The 24,771-nt window shown below is 43.3% G+C and overlaps 1 protein-coding gene and 1 long non-coding RNA gene across 7 annotated transcripts in view; one reads left to right on the plus strand and one right to left on the minus strand.

The window, feature by feature from the left end:
• Positions 1-11,564, minus strand: part of LOC132681887 (uncharacterized) — a 45,089-nt gene extending 33,525 nt beyond the window's left edge. Inside the window, exons 1-2 of the long non-coding RNA XR_009611294.3 lie at positions 11,453-11,564; positions 6,212-6,300 (exon numbers count right to left, since the gene is read on the minus strand). This is a non-coding gene — a long non-coding RNA (uncharacterized LOC132681887). The remainder of the gene's footprint in view (positions 1-6,211; positions 6,301-11,452) is intronic.
• Positions 11,565-13,001: 1,437 nt separating this feature from the next.
• The window catches only part of DOCK9 (dedicator of cytokinesis 9), a 290,719-nt gene continuing 278,949 nt past the window's right edge, over positions 13,002-24,771 (plus strand). For all 6 annotated transcript variants that reach the window (XM_060636782.3, XM_060636789.3, XM_060636803.3 and 3 more), the window contains exon 1: positions 13,002-13,243. In XM_060636782.3, the coding sequence (XP_060492765.2) occupies positions 13,115-13,243 (129 nt within the window). In that variant the 5' untranslated portion in view covers positions 13,002-13,114. The remainder of the gene's footprint in view (positions 13,244-24,771) is intronic.

Raw genomic sequence — 24,771 nt, forward strand, 5'->3', positions numbered from 1 at the left:
GGTTTTGGGATTTGCTAAGGGAATGTTGAGTTGGGGATACACCGTATTAACTTCAATTTAGAAAGATGTTTTAGGGGCATCTGGGTGGCTCAGGTGGTTCAGCATCTGACTCTTGATTTCAGCTCAGGTCATGATCTCATGGTTTATGGGTTTGGGCCCGCTTGGGATTCTTTCTCTTTCTCTGACTCACCCCCATTCACGCACACTCCCTCTCAAAATAAATAAATAAACAACAACAAAAAAAGAAAGATGTTTTATTTTTTTTCTTTTTTCTTTTTTTTTTTTGAAGTTTATTTATTTTTGAGACAGAGAGACAGAGCATGAGCAGGGGAGGGGCAGAGAGAGAGGGAGACACAGAATCTGAAACGGGCTCCAGGCTCTGAGCGGTCAGCACAGAGCCCGAAGCGGGACTTGAACCCACGGACCGTGAGATCATGACCTGAGCCGAAGTCAGACGCTTAACCAACTGAGCCACCCAGGCGCCCCAAAAAGAAAGATGTTTTAGAACATTTCAATAAAAACACACGAGCAACTATAAACTATTTAGATGTATATAAAGGGTAGCTTATTTTATGTTCCTTAAACTAATTTATTTAAAAAATGAGAAAAATTTCAGCTAAAAATTAATGGAATATGAACCTAAACAGTTAAGATGAGTGATTAAGTCAATAGAAGTTATTCTGACATTGAGAAGGAAAGCATAACACAAAACGTTCAGATCATATTGAATCCAGTCATTCGCTATGAGGAGGGGACATTCTATCAAGAGAAATAAATGGCATTTGGATTGTTTGGAAATAGGATTAATGAAGAGCTGTGAATTATATGAACTCATTAGAAAAGAATTGTAAATTCTTATGGCTCAAACATGAAATTTTGACATTGCTAAGGAGGAGAGCATACTCCTAATACTCCAATATAATGAGGTCACCAATGACAGGCCGCCTATTGAAGATTGTCAGTTCAAAGACATTGACACAGAAAAACCCCTCAAAATACCCTGAGATCTTATAGAGTATATATGGAAGAAACTCATCAGTGCTTCCTCCAAATCTGATGAAATCCAAGAGAGTTCTAAGATGTGACTAACAACTAATTGCAAAGTTGAAAAGGACTTTTCTAAATCATCAAGGATAAAAGGATTTCAATGAAGGATGCTTAAGAGAAGACTGAATTTTCCTTCTGTCCTCACTATAAAATATATCACAAAATCATTGTCTTTTGAAGACACTATCAGAGTGTATGCTGACAAAAGCGTAGGAAAAAAGCATTCTAGAGTCGCAGGAGGAAGTTAATTAAGTCGAAACATTGTTATTTTTCTGAATTTTGTGGTGTTTGTGGTGCTTAGTATCTTTAAAAATTATAATCTGTGTGATTTTTCTGCTACTAAATATCCATTTTTGTGCCCAATATATTTACCATTTTGTATTCTTTTTCTAAAAAAGTACTTCTTGAAATTCTGTAAGCTTTACACACACACACACACACACACACACAAATTGTAGCAACATATACATAACATAAAATGTACCGTCTTAAACATTTAAAACGCACAGGTCAGTGGCATTAAGTGCAGTCACGCTATTGTACGCCATCACCACCATCCATCTCCAGAACTCTTCTCCTCTTTCCAAACTGAAACTCTGTACTTGTTCAACACTTACTCGACAATTACTTGTTAATTCCTTACTCCTCACTTCGGTTCCTGGCAGCTACCATCCTACTTTCTGTTTCTGTGAATTTGACCACTCTACACATCTCATAAAGTGGAATTATACAATGCTGGCCTTCTTTGAGTGGTTCATTTAACATAATGTCCTCAAGGTTTATTCCTGTTACCTGTGTCAGAATTTCCTTCTTTCTTAAAGGCTGAATATTCCGTTGTGTGGATATAGCACATTCTGTTTATCCATTCATCTATCACTGGACCTTTGAGTTGTTTCCACCTTTTGGCTATCGTGAATAATTCTGCTATGAACTTCGGGCTACAAATACCACTTTGAAACCCTGTTTTCAATTCTTTTGGATATTTACCCAGAGGTGGAATTGATGGATCATAGGGTAGTTCTATTTTTAATTTTTCAAGATCTCAGATTTGTGGTTTCTTGTTTATTTCCATTTTAGAATTTACTTTATAGACATACATTTATCTATCCTATTAGTCAAGAGGATCTATTCTGCGTATGTATTTATTCTCCCCTGTGCTGGAAGACTTTTAAAATCCATTTGTGTAACGTCTGGCTGACGTGAAAGCTAGTACAGCCGGTACCACACCTGTTGCTAAAACATTGAACATTGTCTTCTCTGGCCATTGCATGGTAATTCTGAGCATCTCCCTACGCCCTGGGATCATTTAAAGGTTAATGGCTGATGGTGAAGGGGGCCTCCAGGACTGTGCTTAGAAGGGTCCCTGGACTCTGAAATTCTTTTTGAACAAGAGGCTCCACACTTTCATTTTCCACTGGGCTCTGCAAATTATGTAGCCAGTCCTCAACAGAATCATTGCCCTTTTAGACACCGAGGCTTTTTCCCAAGTGAAAAGGGGATTCTGCCTTAAGGTTTCCTCCGGGTGCAATGCAGGGGGTGCCACACCAGATTCTCTTGGGTTTTGCTCTTCCGCTATTTACCCTGGCTCATGTTCTTCTGGAGCCCAAGCCTGAAAAAGGGATTTAGAGATCAACATTTTTCTTCAGTGAGAAGTGGTGTACTTTTAAGAGACATAATCCTTTTCTAAGTTCAATTTTCCCTGATTGTCACTTATTTTGTTGTTGAAGATGTCTCCCCATCTGTTTAAACTCTGCATTTTTATTCTTACTGTGTTTTTTAAAAATTGTGTAAATTGTGTCAAATCAATCTTTTTCAAAGGAAACTGGCTTTTGGATCCTATTTCAGCTGGTCAATTCAGGTGGACTCTTAAAACTTATGCAGAATTCCTGCCTGATTTCTGCTGTATTTGTTCATCGAAAAGCCGTACCTACAATGGAAATAACTGAGGACAGAACTCTAGTTACTTCCTCAGATATAGCCTTTGATACCCAAGTCCTGTTTTACCCTGTTTGAAGAGATAAGAAGTTACTTAGCGATACATCTCTATTTGTGTAGATACACTTCATCCGTGACATGAACTTTAACTTACTCATCTTGCAGGAATATTATGGGAATTCACTTGATAAGATCAGAATGGCTTCAACAGCAGCACTTTTAATCCAAACTAATGGTTATGCATTTACTGTTATTATATATGATCATTATGTGATTATATCTACAATAGCAATAGTAAGTTGTTGATATTCGATGACATTAAAGACAGTTGGACTCAACATCAGTCACCAACTCTCTTTTATTTTAAATTCTTTTTCTTTTTTTAATGTTTATTTATTTTTGAGAGAGAGAGAGAGACAGAGTGCAAGTGGGGGTGGGGTGGGGCAGAGAGCGAGGGAGACACAGAATCTGAAGCAGGCTCCAGGCTCTGAGCTGTCAGCACAGAGTCCACTGTGGGGCTCAAACTCACTGGCCGCAGGGCTCAAACTCAGGAGCCGTGAGATCATGACCTGGGCTGAAGTCGGGCGCTTAACTGACTGAGCCACTTAGGTGGCCACCAACTCTCTTTTATTAAATGATGACACGACAAGCTTAAGTTTTGAAACACAAACCCTACAAAGGATATTAATTGTATCCTGGACTACACGTTACAGACCAAAAAATGAAATGAACAGACAATTTGCTCTTTTGATTTCACTTAATCTTTGTAGATTATCCAACAATGTTTACAAATAAAAGCAAAACTGCTGGTGGTGAGCAGTTAAAAGAGGATAAAAATCTGTGGATGATTCAAAGAGAAAAAGAGAGAGAAGTTGGTGATGCAAATATCTCCTTAGCCTTGGGATAGGTAGTTTCATTTCACCATCTAGACCCTCTTTGTGTGTAAAGTAAACTGCTCTGACAAGTTCTTGAAACATTCATAATTATTTATTAGCTAATAATAATTGATCATTTAGTCCCTCTATTGCTTTAACATTTTTTTTAAATTTATTTTTTTGAGAGAGAGACAGACCAAATGGGGGAGGGGCAGAGGGAGAATCCCAAGCAGGCTCCACGCTGTCAGCACAGAGCCCAGTGTGGGGCTCGAACTCACGAACTGTGAGATCATGACCTGAGCTGAAACCAAGAGTCGGATGCTTAAGCGACTGAGCCACCCAGGTGCCCCATAATTACTTGGTACTTGTCCTTATCAAAGTATTCTACCTTTTCCTTATTCGACTACCATAATGACTGTCTCCTGCACTAGAATATAAGCTCCACAAGGGCAGAAATTCCAATCTTAAAAAAATCGTGTTATATATTCAGTGCTTAGAATTGTACCTAGCCCGTAGTAGATGCTCAATAAATATTGTTGACTGAATAAATTTGTGTCAGTTAACAAAAGATGAGGATAAATGTAAAGTGCTCTAGAAATAGTTGTTTCCTAATGATATGTCTAATTATCATGTTAAGACTATTCCATACACACGACAATAAAAAGAGTAAACAATTTGTATCTTGGTGTAAGAAAATGACAGATCATTCTAAATGATCTAAGCAGTATTTCAATGACTGAGAAGACTAAAAAGTCAAAATAGGATAAAAGGAAAAAATATGAACCAAGAAATCCCACATGGTTGCCCCTTTCTCTAACCCAGATCAATGACTTGAAAAAACAATCTACATAAGTTAGTAGAATAGAATTATTTTACTAACAATTCCTTACATTTTCATTCTGTATTATAGCTCAACTATTCCTTCGTCTTTAATGACAAATTTTCATTTATTCAAAAGGGATGTTGACGCAGCTGGATATTTTTTTCTCTGTTTGTTGGGTGGCAGAAATACTGAGGTTGGGGTGAAGGTAAGTGAGGAGAAAATGCTGGTTAACACTTCCAGAGCCTGCAGTTTTTGCGGGGAGGAGGACAGGCGAGGACAAGAAGTTCGGTTGTGACACTGAGAGCTAAGTCAGTGTTTCACTCCATACTCTCACAATGCTACATAACGGGGAAGAATTTGTGGGTTCAGAATTTTATAAAGGGAAACTACGGGAGGTGCCAGAGCTGTTACTGGGTCTACTGTTTGGGAAACTACCACGTTGAATGACACCACTTTACAATAAATGTGGTTTAAACATTTAAAAATACAAGTGGTGGGCTGGCTCGACTGGTGAAGTGTGTGACTCTTGATCTTGGGGTTGTGAGTTTGAGCCCCGAGTTGGGAATAGAGATTACTTAAAAATAAAATTAAAACAAAAAACAAGAGCTAAGATAAAAATATTTGGTCACATTTTCTTTCGGAACAACACCACTGTACTTACCATAGTTACTGAGGTCATGGGATGCAATCAGCTGAATACAAATATAGTAAAACCTTGGTTTGCAAGCATAATTAATTTCGGAAACATGCTTGTAATCCAAAGCACTTGTATATCAAAGTGGATTTCCCCATAAGAAATAATGGAAACTCAGATGATTCGTTCCATAACTCAAAAGTATTCATATAAAAATGATGACAGAGGTGCCTGGGGTGGCTCATTGGTTAAGTGTCCAACTTTAGCTCAGGTCCTCATCTTGCCATTTGTGGGTTCGAGCCCTGCATCGGGCTCTGTGCTGACAGCTCAGAACCTGGAGCCTGCTTCAGATTCTGTCTCCCTCTCTCTCTGCCCCTCCCCTGCTCACACTCTGTCTCTCTCTCTCTCAAAAATAAATAAACATTAGATTTTGTATTTTCTTTATTATTTGTATTTGCATTATATTACAGTATTGTAATCACTAAAAATTTTTTTTAAAGAAAAATAAACAAATTAACTTGTACTTAACCTTTGAAAAACTTCATGGCTGGTGTGAGGGAGACAAGAGAGAGGAGGGTTATTGGGTAGGACCACTTTCACCACTAATGGACCACTAATGGAATCACTGCTGTCGGTTCAATGGAATCTTTTTCTGCACGGGGGCCATTGTACACGCTTGCATGGATGTTGACTACAGCACAGTATTAATAGTTCTCGTCACAAACTGTATTTAATGTAACTGGCAATAAGGCAGCAGAGGAAAGGATCTCTATCTGCAGGCAGTCTGACCTAGAGTGAAACAAAGCATTCCTAAGCTTACTCTTGTATGGAAAAGCAAAGGATTGTGCATAAGTGCTTTGAAGTGACAAAAAATACACTAGTGCCAGTTGGGGGCACCTTCCAACGTTCTGAAAAATCACTGATTACTGCCAAACACCATGGCCTGAGACCAAGCATCCAAGCATGGGAGATGATCATTCACAATCCTGCAGAGAGAGGGAGAGAGAGAGAGAGAGAGAGAGAACCATTGGCTCAGTTGTGATCATGTGATGTTCAGCGTCATGCACTACTCGTATTGTAAGACACGGCTAATTTGTCAAGTTAAAATTTATCAGAAATGTTTGCTTATCTTGTGGAACACTTGCAGAACAAGTTACTCACAATCCAAGGTTTTACTGTATTTGGTTGCAAATGGACACCGTCTTGGGTAGTTTGACAAATATGACTCTACTAATCAGACTGGTCTGTGCTAGGTTCTTTTTCCCATCTCTTATGTAAAATATCTGTATTTTCTGATTTAATATATGGAAATTCCTCTTCACTCTTTCTTTCTTCTGTCTTCTCTAGTGTTTTCCCATGGTTTATCCTTTGTGTTATTGGACAAAACTGAGCCAGACTCACAACTCTGATTGTCTTCAAAGAGCTAGGAAGACCATTTCATTAAACTCCAGTGTGTAAGAAGCTGCAGCTTTGATATTTACTGGTGTTTCCAGTCTGTAAAATGCTCCCACACTGGAATAATGAACACATGGTAGGGTATGCATCCAGGTCCCCCAGCACTGTGAGTCTTCCCCACCAGTCAGACCAGCCCCAGAAGTTCAGAAATGAGACAAGTTCATTCTAGTGGAATTTTGCTTTATTATCCACCACTTCCTGTAATATGAGGTATAGTAAATTGGGAAGAGCTGATAATGAACTGTGACTCTTCATTTTTTCTGAGCTATTTTATTTCTGGAGAGAAGATGAAGCTCTAAATGCTTGAGGACAAAGTCTCCATTTCTCTGGAATCATCAGGTTACCCCCCCACCCCCCACCCCCAATATTTAGACTGGGCTAGAAGAGTGTTGAACCTAGACTAGATTAATTTCTGGTTGTTTATTATAAAGGTCTAGGGTAGGATCTGGCATTTTCCTCAGAATCTCAGGGTAATAAATGGTTAATAGTTTTCCAAACTTTGGAAAACCCATATTTTGATACATTATTCCCTAAAGAGTGTTAATAGAGTATTTGGGGATTTAGATGGAAGTGAGATAATATCATCTCTTGAAATGATTTCTGCAAACTTTTTTTTAAATGGAATTTGGATTCTCTGTCCTAGAAAAATAATGGCAAACTATTAATGCTGTCCTTTAAAGAAAGGTGAATAGAATGAATCTGGCTGGTAACAAATTCTATTTAAAAAATTTTTTTTAGTGTTTTTTTTATTTTTGAGAGAGAGAGACAAAACAGAGTGTGAGTGGGGGAGGAGCAGAGAGAGAGGGAGACACAGAATCTGAAGCAGGTTCCAGGCTCTGAGTTGTCAGCACAGAGCCCGATGCAGGGTTCGAACTCATGGACCACAAGATCATGACCTGAGCTGCAGTCGGACACTTACCCACTAAGCCACCCAGGCGCCCCAACAAATTCTATTTTAAAAACATGTATCTTCTCTTTTTCCTAGCTAAATTATTAGTCCCTCTTTATTATTAGTTTTATAGCAAAGCAACTATTTATTATAAAATGAACAGTTCAAACATAACATGAAATGATGCTCTATGCTATAGTCTAAAACAGTTGAATTATAAATATTAATGATTATAATAAATACAGAAAACAACTAGGTACGGTAATAATGACTTCATATTTGAAAGGATATTGAACGATACTCTTTTAAGTGTACATTATGAACATTTTGACACAAAAAACTCAGTCTTTTCACCAACTTCATAATTTTAAAAATTTTAAATATTTAACATTTTTTAAATGTTTATTATTCTTGAGAGAGAAAGAGAGAGACAGCATGAGCAAGCGAGGGGCAGAGAGAGAGGGAAACACAGAATCCGAAGCAGGTTCCAGGCTCTGAGCTGTCAGTGCAGAGACCAATATGGGGTTCAAACCCATGAACTGTGAGATCATGACCTGAACTAATGTCAGACACTTTACCAACTGAGCCACCCAGATGTCCCTAAAAATTTTTTTTAATGTTTATTTTTGAGAGAGAGAGAGAGACACCAAATGAGAGCAGGGGAGGGGCAGAGAGTGAGGGAGACAGAGAATCTGAAGCAGGCTCCAGACTCTGAGCAGTCAGCACAGAGCCTGATGCGGGGGTCGAACCCACAAACGGCGAGATCATGACCTGAGTTTAAGTCAGATGCTTAACTGACTGAGCCACCTACATGCCCCTCATAATTTTATTATTATATTGATCTCTAGTAGTGCCTTGTATATGACAGAGTTCAACGTATTTGGTAAAAGAAAATGTCCAGCTTTAGTAAGAAAAAAAAAAAAGTACAACAGTCACAGATGCTTAATTTTAAAAATTCAATCAATGCAAGGAGAAAATAAAAAAATGAAAGCCCCCTTCCTACTTCCTTGGATGCTACAATCCACAGGACTGGCTACTCTTTACAGGATACTTTTTATGTATACTAAAAAGAGATATGTTCTTTCAAGATTTACCTGGAAAAGATTTTAAACTAATTATGCATCATTAAGACACATACAAATCCTAAAAGCAAACCTAACAAGGAAATGATGCAGTAAGAAGTTATCATTAAAAGATGGCTAATGCTTGAACTATAAGTACTTGGGTGTGGCCCAGTCATTTATATGCAAATTTCCAAAACTGGCTGCAATTATATTTCATCTCCATTACTTACTAGTATCATCCTCAATAGAAAGGAAAGCTTTCTTCTTATAGTTTTGGAAAACTAGTGATGGGTTACTCCCTCAAGCTAAAACAGATGGCTATATCTTAAACACCTTAACACCTTAAACATACCTTAACACACCTTAAACACCACCTATCTCCACTCCATGCAGTACCCTTGCCTGGAGGTGATGCTCGTTCTCCTAGAAAGGTGTGACACTTCTCATGAGAGTTGATGCAGTAAAAACTTAGATAATTCTAAGTCAGCTCTGGTGGAGACTTAAAAAAAATAGCCTTTGGTAAGTATGTTAGTCTCCAAGGTTGCTGTAGTGAAGTATCATAAACTGGGTAGCTTAGCTTAGCACAGCAGAATTTCTTCTCTCACAGGAGGCTAGAAATCTAAAGTCTAGGTGTCAGTAGGCTCACTCTGCTCCACCAAAGGCTCAAGGGAAGAATCCTTCTTTGTCCCATCCAGCTTCTGGTGGTTGCCAACAATCTTCGGCATTCCTTGGCGTGTACAGGCATCATTCCAATCTCTGCTTCTTTTTGTCACAGGGTCTTCTGCTTGTGTGTCTGTGTCTCTTCTCTTCTCAAAAGGGCATCAGTCACATTGGTCCAGTATCCAGTATGCCAGTATGACCTCCCTCTTTTTTTTTTTTTAGTAGGCTTTACACCCAACGTGGGGCTCAAACTCAAGACGCTGGGATCAAGAGTCCCATGCTCTTACCAACTGTGCCAGGCAGGCACCCCCAGTATGACCTCATTTTAACTTGATGCCATCCACAAAGATCCTATTTGCAAATTAAGGTCACATTCACAGGTACCAGTGTTAGGACTCCAATATGTCTTTTTAGGGGACACAATTCAACGCGTAACAGAAGGAACAAGTTTCTGCTCAAACTTAAACATGAGAAATGTCCCATTTGTTAATGACACACTTCATCAGGAAATAAAGGCTCAGCTCTGGGTTGCTGGGAAAATCGATATTCCTAGCTCACATGTTCCATGCCTCCTTCTCTATTAGAACTTGCACTTGAAGGGCACTTGGCTGGCTCAGTGAGTAGAGCATGAGTCTCTTGATATTGGGCTTGTGAGTTTGAGCTCCAGGTTGGGTGTAGAGATTATTTAAAAATAAAATCTTAAAAAAAAAAAAAATTTGCACTTGATTAGACATTGTCAGTGACTACTGTCAGCACCTTACACATCATCCTCTGTTTCCTAAATGAAAAGCTGCCTGTTCTAGAATCTATTGAATTAGTAAGCAAGCAAAGAATTCAGAACTGATATACACATGGATGAAATTAGGAGAAGGTTTGGGGAACTCCTCACTTTCTGGACATGTTCTTTTCTTTTTTTCTTTAAAAATTTTTTAAAACATTTATTTATTTTTGAGACAGAGCATGAGTAGGGGAGGAGCAGAGTGAGAGGGAGACACAGAATCTGAAGCAGGCTCCAGGCTCCCAGCTGTCAGCACAGAGCCCCTTGTGAGTCTCGAAATCACAAACTGTGAGATCATAACCTAAGCCAAAGTTGGACGCTTAACCGACTGAGCCACCCAGGCACCCCTGTTCTTTTCTTTATTTATATGTCTCTTAAAACAAAAAGGGGAAGAAAGAAAAAAAAGAAAACCCCATAACCTTGCATGCTTTTGCTGTTTTTTTTTTTTTTTTTTTTTTTTTTTTTTAACATTTATTTATTATTGAGAGAGAGAGAGGCAGAGCGTGAGCAGGGGAGGGGCAGAGTGAGAGGGAGACACAGAATCTGAAGCAGGTTCCAGGCTCTGTGCTGACAGCTCAGAGCCCGATGTGGGGCTGGAACCCACAAACCGCGAGATCATGACCTGAGGCGAAGTCTGACGCCGAACCGACAGAGCCACCCAGGCGCCCCCTTTTGCTGTTTTTAATAAACAAAAATATGATCTGTTTGCCTTCTTTGGAAGTAGAAATGGTCTAGAGAGCCAAGGTAACATAGTGGGGTAAAGGTTTGTGCTGTCTGGGACTACTTCAGGAGTCAGAAGCCGAAAGGGAAATCTTAATTTAGGATTCTCAGACTAGCATCTAATAGTTTAGGTAAGAACAGAGCTGACATACCCCAGTGTAGACCAGACGATGTGCACGCTCATACAGAACAGCACAAGTTTTCCCCAAGGGCTGGAAGATACGGGCCTGCATCTCCCTGACTTTGTTGGGGTCACCCAGTTCTACTCTTGGAACAGGAGAGGACTGGGAAATGTCTAGGCTATTCCCTTATTTCGCGGAGGAGGAAATGGGTTAGTGTGTAATTGTTTTTGTTATCACACATGACTTGTTTTGTGTATCTTTCAGCCAGTTAGGCTCACTCAAGTGCCACATCCTGCATTCCAACCTCCTAGGAAAACAATCCAATTCAGCAAGCTTCTATTGGGCGCTAACTGCATGCCTAACCTCCAGTTTTATTATATGCTAGACCCGCCCATTAAGTCCTGAACGGTGGTGTTTTGCTTTCTGCACGAGATTGCTAGTTTTTCCTACCGCTTTAAGATTCCGATGTAGGTCAGTGTTTGGCTTTCTGGTGGGGTGGGACGCAACGGGCAGCCTCCTTCGTCGCGATGACGGCGGTTAGGACGCCTCCAGGCACTTAGGCTTGAGCGCCGGCGGCGATTCCTCCCGAGGCCTGTTCCAAGCTACCACCTCGCGCTGCGGAATCCGACCCGGCAGGTAAGGAGCTGTCCATCAGCAGGCAATGGGCGTGGCCTGAAAAGACCGGCCAATCAGAGGGGCCGCCTTTAAGATGGGCTCCCCGCCGCGGGAACCCGCCCAAACCCAAACCACTGAGCATGCGCTCTGGGCCCAGCGCAAATTCCCTCCTCCCCGGGCGCCCTCTCTCCGGCCGGGTCAGAGTTAGGCTGCTCGGGATTTCCTCAGAAAAGAGGGGAAAAAGGAGACACGGCGGTGGGGCCCCTTAGGGACGAGAAAGTGGGAAAGTCTGTGAGAGGAAGCTCCTCAGATCGATGGCTGTCGCTAGCAGCCGCCAGCTCCTGGGTCTCGTGGGGCTAGCAGGCCGGCGCTTCTGGGTTTCCCGGGCTCCGCGCCTCGCGTTCCCGTCCCGCCGCGGAAGGGCGGCAGGAACGCTCGTGCTGTCACTTCAGCCTCTTGCAGGTTATATTCCTCAGTTTACACAAGAGATAGGCCAGCCTCAGAAGTTTTGATCCCGCCCAAGGTGACGCAGCAGGTCGCCGTTGCGGGGCCGGGGTCTGCGGGACTAGCAGCGGCTGTACCGGCCTGCGCCGCCCCTCACCCGGGGACGCTCCCTTCGGTTCGCAGAGGCTCCTCGCCGTTCGCACCACGCTTCCGGGGGCGGAATGGTGGTTTTAGGCCGAGAAGCGCCAATGCGAGTACGTGTGGCGCTCCAGGCAGGGTCCCAGACAGGGCGCTCCCTCCGGGCCCGCACGACCGCTTTTGTGTCCAACGGCCCTGTGCTCTCTAGGTGCAGCATAAAGTCCACCTTCCTGAGACCCCAGAGGCCCCCGGCCCACAGGGGGCGTGGTGCCACGGAGCCCGCACCCTGCCGCTGGCCGCAGGGTCCCATTAGATAGGCGCTGGTTTCGGGAACTCGGTCCCGCTCCAGCCCCGGATTGTGCGCCCAGTCGGCGGCGTGCGCGGCCCTCACCTCGGGTCTTCGGACGTGCGGCCCGAGAAGCGCAGGCGCCCCCACCTGTCCCGCAGCCCAGCGTCCCGCCACCTCGCTCCCGCCGTGCGGCGCCTACCGGGCCGACCTGCCGGGCCCGCCGTCCCGCCGCGCCGGCCCCTCCTCCGTCCGCCCCGCCCCGCCCCGCGCCGCGCCGGACACCCCGCCCCGAGGAGGCGGCCCGGCAAGCGGCCGCCGAGGGAGGCTGGTGGCATGGGGAGCCGCCGCCGCCGCCGCCACACTCACGGTCGCGCCTAGCGAGCCCGGGCGTTGCTCTGAGCGCGGGGGACCGCGGACGCCTGGGGGGGCGCCTCGGGGCGTGACACGGTGCGGAGGGCGCGGCCCCGGTTGCCCCGCCAGGACGAGCGGCGAACGGCAGGGGGAGCGGGCGGGCGGCAGCGCCGGGAGCTGCCTGCGGGCCAGGCCCGGCGCCCAAGGCGCACCTGGCGGCGGCGCGGCCGGGCAGGACCGCGGGAGCAGGCGCGGCGGCGGCAGAGGCGGCGAGGATGTCGCAGCCGCCGCTGCTCTCTGCCTCGGCGGAGACTCGGAAGTTCACCCGGGCGCTGAGTAAGCCGGGCACCGCGGCCGAGCTGCGGCAGAGCGTGTCGGAGGTGGTGCGCGGCTCGGTGCTCCTGGTGAGTGCGGGACCACAGATGGTGGGAGGCGGGCGGGCGGCCACCTCCTCCACGCTCCTCTAAGTCGGTCGGGCCCAGGCCGAGCTGCCCGACTCAGCTAGGACCGCAGGATTAAGAGGTGGTGGATGCTGCATAGGGGAGAAGGGAAGGTCCCGGAGGGGCAGCAACTTCCACATCCCCACCCTGAGTCCGGGGTTCCTCTCCCCACTACTGCTGCCCCTTCCCTCCTGGGAATTTCCTGCGAGTGAGATCGCCATCTCCCTCAACTAGTCCCCTCCCACCCCCAAGTTTACCTCCTTCTGCCAAATGGGGCTTTACTCTCCTTTGCCCCCGTTTCTCCCGCAGCCCCCTGCTCTTCCGGTATTCAGGAGGGGCTTGACACCTGTGGCCTGGAGGGACGCAGGGGACTGGAGGTGGGGGCTGCCTTTTTCAGTCTAAAACCCAGGGAAAGAGGTGGCCCTGCGTACCCTTTGGGTGGGCTGAGCTCCAGAAGGGAAGCGGTTCCGCCCCCTCCCCTTAAGCCGGCTTCCTGAGGTTTGGCCTCCTCTTCGGAAGGGTTAGGGGGCGTGATAGAAACCCTTGGTAATTTCAGCACTGGTGCAAATTACTATGCAGTTTGGGGATTTGAAGCAAGCGAAGCAATGAGGTCCGAGATTAATCGGGTTGTAGCAGAACATCTTTAAAGAATAGGCCCCTGGGTGTAGGAAGATGAAGTTTTAAATCGACTTCTCCACAGCCAGGGCTGGTCCTGCTATATTTGGAAACGCAGTACATCCAGATCACTCAGATGGCTCGGGAGAGGAGCGACTTTTGATGGCAGCATGTTCTCTGGGGCAGCTGGAAACTTTTAGCTGCTCCTTGCATTGTCGTTGGCATTTGTTTTCTGGAAAGGGGCTTGTTTGTGGGCGGGTGACTCGTGTTTGTTGGAACGATGAGGGAAGATGGGCTTTGGAAATGATTGTCTGTGCTTTGTGGCCCTCTGTGTGGGGTATTGTCCAGTGGAGTGCAGGTCCCTTGACACAGGAGCTGGGGCATCTTTCTGGTGGCAGATAGATGCCCTTCCTGGGCAGACACAGGATGACATGAATGACGTTTGTGGAGATTGGAGATGAAACTTTGCTGATTTCCGTGTCCAGCTTGCTTAGCTTGATTTTTCTCTCAGTTGACAGCTCTGCCAGATCACCCCAGATTCCTCAAACTCCAACCAGTCCGTCCGTAATAAAATAGGGATTTTATTTTGCTTTTCTACTGCACTTGATCAGTGGGTGGTAAGAGTAGAGTAGGAGTTGGGAATAGACTAGAACCTGGCTTCTCCTCCATAACCCAAACTGACTTCTCTTCCTTTCGTCTAAGGAGGACTTCCTGCATCCTCTTGATTTTTGCCATTGTATGTGTGTTAAGGATAAAGACTGCAACATCTGTGGCGTCTTTTCTGTTCTCATGTGAAATTTAGTTCTTTGAACCGGGAGCCGCTGCCCTCAGCAGGGATTTGAGGCAAAAGAAGAGTAAGTAAAACATGACTGTGCCATGATTTCCAAAGTTCTGGCAGACTTGAACTGAAGAGGAGGTTCTAGTTTAATGACCATCAGGTTGAGCACAGAAGTGCCAATATAGGCACAACCTTGCAACAGACGTAGATGTGCAACATTCCTTGAGTATCTGCCCTTCCCACTGGAGGATGGCCTACTGATAGTGACCTGGTAGTGTCCATTCCCATGTCTGACACACTTCCGTGGTACCTCATGACACTTTACTGGTACATCTGTTTTCCCTGGCACTCTCCGGCACGGACCGTCAGATGCCTGGCTGGTGTCTCAACTCTTAGTGTCCTCTGTGGGTGGTCACTTGTATGATGAAACAAATACAAATTGCAGGAAAGCCAGTGTCCTCGCTGGGGCATTTGAGGGGCTCCCAAGCTGAATGGGAAGTGCATTGCAGTGGTTCTGCGTTGCAGAAGGAGGAATTGGAGACAGTTTATAGATCCTAAAAATAACCCATTAACCTCACTCTTTTCACCTCCTCCCAGGCACTCTGCTACCACCTTCTTCTTCATGCTCCCCAGTGTCCATCAGGAAGCCACAGTAGGTGCTCCTGCCAAATAAGTTCTGGTCTGGCTTTGGTCTAGGAGGACATAAGGAGGTGCCCCTGATCCTTGCAGGAGGCAGAACAGCAACCAAGCCAGGGTTTGGAGTCCCATGGTCTAATGATCCATGCTTAGATGAAAGTATTACTCTGCTCTGCCTTTTTTTTTTTTTTTTAAATGTTTTTATTTTTGAGAAAGGACAAGCTGGGGAGGAGCAGAGACAGCAGGACAGAGAGGATCTGAAGCCAGCTCTGTGCTGACAGCAGCGAGCCCCACGTGGGGCTTGAACTCACAAACCGTGAGATCATGACCTGAGCCGAAGTCGGACATTCAACCAGTTCAGCCCCCCAGGCACCCCTCTTTTTTTTTTTAATGTTTTATTTATTTTTGAGAAAGTGCAAGTGGAAGAGAGGCAGAGAGAGAGGGACAGAGGATTGCTCTGTCTTTGACAACTTGGGTCAGTGCTAACACAATGCCTACAGCATAGTAAATGCTCAATAAATACTCTTAACTAGCTGACTAATAAAGCAATTTTGCAGATGGGGTAAGATTAGTTAAAAATGTGCTAGAAGAACTGGACAGCAGCATGCAGAAAAATGAAACTAGACCACTTTCTTACACCATTCACAAAAATAAACTCAAAATGGATAAAGGACCTGAATATGAGACAGGAAACCATCAAAACCCTAGAGGAGAAAGCAGGAAAAAACCTCTCTGACCTCAGCCTCAGCAGTTTCTTACTTGACACATCCCCAAGGGCAAGGGAATTAAAAGCAAAAATGAACTATTGGGACCTCATGAAGATAAAAATGAAGGGAATATGGATATAACTAGTTCTTCCCTTGCTTCTAGTACTGGTGAGTGGCTGGTAGTGAGATCAGAAACAACAAAATTAAATAGTTTAGTGGGTACTAAAGGCTGCTGTTTAAAAACAAGCTTTAAAATGTGAAAGTGAGACGTGCTCATAAGTTTTTCATTGTTTGATAGCTTCATTTTTCATAGGCTCAGGTTTGCGGGCCTTTAAAAATGATTTTGTGTTAATTCGAAGAGCTTGAAAATAAACATACAAAAAAGTGGAGAGAATAGTATAATGAACCCTCATAGTCCACCACACAGATTCAATAATTATCAAGATTTTACCTAACTTTGCTTCAACTGTCCACTTTTTATTTTGTGTATGTGTGTATGTTTGTGAATTCCGTGTCTCTTGTCCTTTCTCCCCATACCTCTAGTACGTATTGTTAAAAATAGGGATATTTTGTATGGAAGTATAATGCCATCATGCCATCAACATAACGCCATCAACAGTAATTGTTGATATACTCTTTGGGTTTCCAAGATTGCTTAAAAAACATCTTTGATAGGTAGTTTGTTCTAATCAGGATTTAAATAAGGTTTGCAGACCTTTTCAAATGTGGTTAGCTCTTTCTTTTTTCGTTTTTCTTTCTTTTTTTTTTAAGGTAGGTTCCACACCCAATGTGGGGCTTGAACTCATGACTCTGAGATCAAGAGTCACATGCTCTACTGAGTCAGCCAGCTGCTCTGGTTCTCTCTTTCATGAGGCTTAGAATTATGATAGTGAGGACCCTATCTGGGGTTAGGAGTCCTGGGTTTTAATCCTAAAGGCTTAGTAGTTTAGACCATGGGCTCTGGAGGCAGAGCATGTGGTTTGTAAGTCAAGCTCTGCCCCTTACCAGCTGGGCAGTCTTAGGCATATAACTTAAACTTGCTGTGCCTCAGTTTCCTTATTTGTGGAGTAGAGATAATAACCGTACTTATTTTTTTAGGGTTGGTTAGGAGGATTAAATGAGTAATATAGAGAAAGCTCTTTGACAATGCCTGGCATATATTTGACCAATCACTTAAGTCACGCTGTGCTGTTGTGTAACTTACCTGAACTTTAGGGCTCCATTATATTAAATGAGGTGCTGTACTAGATTGTTCCTAGAGGCTCTTTCCTTATCAACAGGCTTGAATTCTAAGTTGCTTTTTATGAGTAGTAGATGTATTGCTAGTAATCGTCTTGGTTGTGGGAAAAGTAATTTATGAGTTTGGCTAATGAAGGAAGAGTCCTCACAATTCCAGAATTAGTTTTCCATGATTTAGAATAGTTGGGAAGGCAGGGCAGTACATTCAAAATATATGCAAGCTCAGAAGAAAACCTTCCCCGAGACAGGCTGAGTTGTGATTGCTTTTGGAGCTCCTGAAAGCATTTTACCTTGCTTGAGTCTTTCAGATTTATTAAAGATAGCATCATAATGGCCTAGATCTAACGGACTGTATCACCCAAGGCCTAAAAATATCCTTTCTCTGAAAGATTTGTGTAAATATTGTGACATGGGCCTTTGTGTGGGTTTACCAGGTATATGAACTTGGGTATTGATGCCTGCCTGGGTCACCTGGCTGCCAACTTCCTTATTGATCTTATCTCTGTATGTTCAGCTTCAAACTCTCCTTCCATGTCAAGCCCCTGCTAGTGATACTATTCCATGCCCTTCATCCAGCAGTATGAAATGAAATGAAACCAAGTCAGGTCACTAAATTTTCCTTTGTGTAACTGGCAGAGGATGGACAGAAGGTGTGGGATGATTCTCTCCTGGAATATGTGCTTGAGGCCTTCCTCACCCTCTTAGGTCAGTCAGCTCAAAGTTCCAGTATTATCTCAGGTAACGTGAGACCCGAGTGGTGGTGGTCTTTGAAATCCTCAGGTAAGGTAAAACCTCATTTTGGCTGTAATTTCAAATCAGATATGTTAGTAAATCGGCAACTGAACTGGCCTGAGCATCACCTCACTGTCTTTCTCCACCCTCTGGTGGAGTCCTAACAAACAGAAATGTCCCCAAACACAGGAAGTAGGGTGGAGGCCCATCTCTAAGTAGATAATCAACAACAGGTTCTATTTCTTTGGTTTCTAGTCCATTTGAATATTAGGAGACAGGAGGGCATTAGTAATGCCTTGAGTTTGAAAAGGGAGGGAAGGAATTGTAAAATTTTTCTCCACGTGGATTGAGGGCCTTCTCTGTGCTAGGACTGTTTGCTGACTGGTGGAGATACGCTGCTGTGTTAGAGCGAGCCCTCGCCCTGGGGGTTTATGATCTAAACAGGTGGACAGGTCAGTAGTCCACAGAAAGGTGGATCACAGTACAAGGGAGCACATTTAAAAGGTCAAATGGTTGGTTCAGCGCATAGAGGAAGATGAGATGGCGGAACTGGTGCACGTGGGAAAGTGTTCTGAGGAACTAAACAGGACCTGGAAGAGGCAGAGATGAGGGGGACTTTTTTCCTAGAAAAGAATGAGAGATTGAACAAATGCTTGGAATGCCCGGCTAGGCCAAGAAGGAGCAAGCAGCAGCTTAGACAAAGAGGGACAAGTTTTAGGAGGAAGGGGGAGAAATTTTGAGAGGTACGTTTGCTAATTTGGAGAACAATTTCAATGATTGGCTGAGAGTACATCACAAAATATATATATTTTTTTTCCCTTGTCTCTTTGAAACCTATTTAGGTTTATTTTATTTTAATTTATTTATTTTTGAGGGAGAGTGAGAAGGTGAGCAGGGGAAAGGTAGACAGAGAAGAAGACAGAGAATCCCAAGCAGGCTCCGCACTGTTAGTGCAGAGCCCAGTGCAGGGCTCGAACTCACAAACTGTGAGATCATGACCTGAGCTGAAATCAAAAGTAGGACGCTCAACCGACCGTGCCACCCAGGCGTCCCTGAATATATGCTTCTTAGAGACATCTTTTCCTAAGTGTAACCTTGGGGGTAAATAATGTGATGGTTTTATGTCATGCCCAAGGACAGGGAGAAAGGTCTGTGGCATGAAGAGAAAACCCAGAAATAGGACTCAGTGTGTGTAATCATTTAGGGTATCATGGAAGGAGTAGTCAAATGTGGTGAGTGCGCTCCATTCAGTAAATGGTGTTGCAAAGAAACAGTGTTGGGGCCCTGCCTTTTATACTAAAATAAATTATAACTAAATATAAGAGTTGAATGTGAAATAAATAAAAGAAGCAGCACAAAACATTGATGAATAATCATGTAAGGGTGGAGAGGCATTAAAGTAAAGGGAAAAACCAGTTTTGTCTGCGTTTATGAAGTGAGCTGTGGCTTTGCCACTGGTGAGCTGAGGCCTTGGAGTAGGTTACTTCACCTAAGCCTCAGTTTGCTCATCTGAGAGTTCGGATTACTAGATATTATTATCTTAGTTTTTAAAATAAAGATCAAATAAGGTATTTAAATCACTTAATATGTTTAACAGAAGTAAGGTCATGTTATGTTAATAAAGTAAGAAGTAAGGTCATGTTATCTTGACTAAATATATCCGCATCCAGCATTTATTGAGCACTTACTATGTCCTAGGATATACGTTAGAGCTTTACATGTGGGAGGGTGAGTCACAAGGTGACCCGGCTGTAAGTGGAGGGCCTGGGTCTTGAACCTGGGCACTGTGGCTTCAGACCATGTGTTCCTAACCACTCTTCCTATTGCCTTCCCATGTGAACACTCAAACCTCTGTTCTATGTGTAACAAGTACTATAAATTTAAAAGTCATTAAGCTGCCTCCGACTTGATTTCAGCTCAGGTCATGATCCCAGGGTCACGGGATCGAGCCCCATGTCAGACTCTGCACTGAATGTGGAGCCTGCTTAGGATTCTCTCTCACTTCCCTCTGTCTCTCTCTCCTGCTCTCACTCTTTCTCTTTCTAAGAAAAATCCATGCTGTCCATATAGAGACGCCCAAAATATAAAGAAAATAAGTTCTGTGCGCTCTCTCTCTCTCTCTCCCTAAAATAAAATGAAAAAGAAATTTTTTTTAAAGGAGTGCCTGGGTGGCTCAGTCAGTTGAGCATCCCACTCTTGATTTTCATTCAGGCCATCATCCAGGGTCATGGGATCAAACCCCGGGTTGGGCTCTGCACTGAGTATGGAGTCTGCTTAAGATTCCCTCTCTCTGCCCACCTCCCCAAATAAATAAAACAAAATAAAATAAAAAGTCATAAGCTTAGAAACACTAAGCACTTTATTTATCTATATCCATATCTAATAGTATTATGTTTTTAAAAATATATTGAGAGTTCTTGTAAATCAATTACAAAAAGAAAAACACTCCAGTAGAAAAATAGGAAAGGACATTAATACACAATTTCTCAAAGAAAGGAGTATAATTAGCCAATAAGGAGCAGACAAAAATGTTCAACGTTGCTAATAACTAGAGAAACATTAATCAAAACAAGATGCCATTTTTGCCTGATAAATTTGCAAATTTGCCAAGATAGAAAAGACATTTGCAAGGATGGGTGAACTCCTGTTTGCAGGACTACCCTGTCCCCAACTCTGGGGACTCTCATTTGCATAGCATTTAGTGAGAATTGTGCCTCCTGGATTTTATGACATGATGAATGGTATAATCTTTTTGCATTTGAGCTTCATATCAAAAACTTTAACACACTCCCTTTTTTTGGTCCAGTACTTATAACTGTGGGAATTTCTCCTGAGGATCAACCTGAAATGTGCATTTAAGTTCAGTGTCTGAAGTCACAGTGCTGACTGCTCAGGGCAGAAAATGTAAAATACCGACCAACTGCAAACTATCGAAAGATCTTGACAGTAATCTAAATAAGTTGTGGAATGTGGAATATTTATGATACCATTATGTTTTGTTTTAGAAGAATATTGTTGAGAAAATTTTTCCATTGCATCACTGGAAGGCAGGGAGGCTTGTGTTTAAGTTCAGGGGCTTGGGCCCGGCTGTTTGGGTTCTAGTACCTCTTTGCTACTAAGCATGGTGTAACCTTGGATTGCGCCCTTGAAGTCTGACTTGTCCTTGGTGTGGGGTGGCCTCTCAACTTGTTGGCCCGCAGCATTTGATGCCGTTCAGCCCCCCTCCTTCCCCTTCTCTGGTTCTCTTCCATGCTCCAGTCTTCACTCTGTCCCCTTGCTACCCAGACACCTGGGGGCATTCCTGACGGGTCCCTTCTCCACCATTGGCTCATGGCATTTAATCTCTGCTCTTTACTCTGAAGGGAGCTCTCCACCTTCACTTGGACTTCTGAATCTTTATCTCAGTTTCCCCAGCTTAGACCTGCTTGTCCATGTGTACTTGGACCTGTCTGACACGTGTACTTGGCTGTCCTACCAGTCCCTTATGTTCAGCATCAGTGAAACATAATGCCACTTTTCATCCCAAACCAGCCATCCTCTTTGCGTTCTTTTCCTTAGCAATAGGCATTAGTGTCATGGCCACCGACTTTGAACTCTCTCATTCCTCCTTTATCTCTTCTTTTCATCTCCTTTTGCCTTCCTCTTTCCGTCATCACTGCATCCATTATGTCCTATTTCTGCTTCTGTGTGGGCGAATGAGTCTCAAACCTTAGTGGCTCAGAAGGGTTTTTTTTCCCTCCCAGTGCTGCCTGTCTGTTGAGGATGGCTGGGGCCATGTTATCCACATCCTGGGACCTGGGTTGGGGACAGCCACCATCTTGAATATGGTGTGTCCTTGTTGGGGGGAAAGAGTGTGGGGACTCCCTCATAGACTCTTACTCTTCCACACACTTTTGCTTCCGGTCCATTGGCCACACCTAGCTCCAAGAGCTGGGAAGTCCATTCTTATCTATGTGCCTGGAAGGAGAGCTAAGATCTTTGGTGAGCTGCACTCCTGACTGCTGTGACCTATTGTCCCCTTCCCTCTGTCTCCTGCCCTTCCATTGGTCCCCGCCATAGTCCCTCCTATCTGGTCTCCTTGCTGCCTTTCTTCCTCTATCCTTAAGGCTTTTTCTGAATCCTTAACACAACAGTGCTTCCCACTGCCCTTGGAATAGGAGCTTGGACTGTAAGGTGCTCTCCTTGTCAGGCACCACTCTGCCGTTGCTCACTGGCTCGGCTTTAACGTTCTCCGGATGCCAGGCTCTCTCATACCCCAGGACCTTGGCAGGAGTGCTTACCTCTGCCTGGGATAATAATCACCTCTTGCCTCTTTCCTCATCTGCCAGGCCACTCCCCTAGGTTTCTGGAACTGTACTTACATGCCCTTGCCTCACAGAGGCCTTGCCTACCCACCCAAACCCGAACAGGCCTTGCCTGTTCTTTTCCTCTGTTCCGCTTAGCACAATTTAGATATTTATTTGTGTGTACGTTTGTTTAATGTCTGTTTCCCTCACTGAACTGTTTGTTGACCACAGTTTCTCCAGGGCCTGGCAGATAGCGGGGCTTCGACCAATATTTTACGTGTGAATAAATGAATCCTGAAGACTACATCTTACGCTTTCAGTTTTTCATCTTTTTTTTTTTTTTGATTCCCCCTTGCCCTTAATCTCACTTCCCTGTACCCATTTCTATTTACTTCATTCTAGCCCATCTCCCTCTGCCAGATTAATTTTCCTAATGCTCAGTTCCGTTATGTCATTAATTTTTCATTGCCACCTGACAGATTTGGTTATCTTCTTGCACGTAAGAATATCACTTTGGGGCTGGCCCTGTGTTTGTTTTAGTTTAGAAAAAAACTGGTCAGGTTGTCAGTAAATCTGCATGATCTCTGCATAGTTTTTGAAAGCAGCCACACATTTTGGTACAAATCAGATTAATTTTCTTTTTTAGGACAGTTTATCTTCACCAACTCTTTAGAGCTTCAGTGTATAAAATAACACACTGATCTAATTCTTGTATTAGCTATTTATTAGCTAACTGATCTGAAAACAAAACAAAATAAAACAAAAATACAACCAATAAAAACTACTGGAAGTGCCTTCCATTCAGTTGAATCTGAGTCTTGCAAACCATGCAGAAGTACGTGGATGGTGAAGTTGTTTCTGTTTCTTTTACATCTCTGGCACTTTTTCTCTAACAGACTCCTTGAGTGCTTATCAGTGAGTTGATAGCAAGGAAACATACTATCTGATCAGAACTCTAATGCCAAATGGTGTGTTTGAATCTCCCCCACCTCCTTTCTTTGAATTTGGCAGGGATAAATACCATCAAGATAGTACTTGGGTGTGTCTACTTTGGGAGGCAGGCTGGGCCAGTGCTTGTGTTAGAGACATGGCCATTTATTTATTATAGATTAACATTTATTGAATGTTAGCTAGATTCACTGAGAGTTAATCTGGAAGCTGATGTCCACAAACTACCTATGGTCTCCACTGACCACTTTATTCTCAAGTTTATTCTGAAACTTGTATGTTCTTAGTTTGAGATTCACATGCTCTATTTTCATACGTTTCGTCTTGACAGAAAATACATGTTCTGTCGTGTGGCTATAGTAATGTTCTGTGGAAAGATGTTTACTGTGCTAAGTTAAAAAAGAGATTATAAGCAGTCTATACAGAATGATTCACTGAAAAAAGTAGAGGTAGTATTTTGTCCATGAGAAAGGTTTACGACCTTACAGATGCTATGATAAACCATGCTCTTTTGTTTCAGGAATAAGTTAAATATCAGATGTTTAGTTCCTGAATTCTAGAACATAGAAAAGGTTGGTAGTATAACCAAGATGATGTTGATGGGGGATTGTTCTTTCTAGGGATGCAGTGGAATATAACGGATAAGAACTTGGGCTCCGGACATTCGAAACTCGAGCTCTGCTGAGAAGGCTCTTTACCCTGAGAGTGGACACTATGACGGCCCTTGTCTTGTAGATCTTTGTGATGATTAAGTGAGCACGTGCATGTAAAGCACTTAGAGTAGGGTTTGGCACACAGTAAATACCCAGTAAGTACAAGCTTTTATTACTTATGAGAGCAACCTGTAAGAATATCATATGACCCTTAAAAGTGCCATTTAGGGAGAATTTATAACATGGAAAAATTACAATGTTGGGGGAAAAAGAAGCAAAATACGGAAATATGTATGATCACAACTGTGTAAGAAATAGCCTGTTTAAGAAAAATGTTGGAAGGAAATACATGAAAAGTAGGCATATAGTTTGTTCTTTATATATTCTGTTTCCTAATTGCATTACTTTCACAAATGGATAGTAATAATCTATTAAGGAATACAAAACACAATCAACGTAGGAGGAAAATTTTGGTGTTGCATATAAAATTAGGACTCTGAAAATTGCACGTGTGTATCTTAGTGCTTAAATAAGTGTGTATCTTGATGTAAAATGTGCTCCTGAAGTGAGACAGACACTTGCATCTTGGTAGCAAAAAAACCTGTCAATCAGTTTAAGATCCTACATTAAATGCTCATAGAAGAAGGCCCATGTGAAATAGTGAAACTTTGCATTCGACAGTTTCATAAAATTCTTTCAAAAAACTGTCTTGCTTGAGCCTTCGGAAAATCCAGTCAGACAGGGATAGTTACTTTACTTCTGTTTTTTGATGAGGAAACTGAAGACAGGAGAAATCAAATGACTCACTTAAGGTCATCTGACTAATATTTAGCAGTTTTTCCATGGCAGGGATTGTCTGAATGATATAATTTGAGTTTCTTGGAAACTTTTTTTTTTT

This window comes from Panthera onca, chromosome A1 (genome assembly GCF_046562875.1).
Source record: "Panthera onca isolate mPanOnc1 chromosome A1, mPanOnc1 haplotype 2, whole genome shotgun sequence".
Taxonomy (NCBI): domain Eukaryota; kingdom Metazoa; phylum Chordata; class Mammalia; order Carnivora; family Felidae; genus Panthera; species Panthera onca.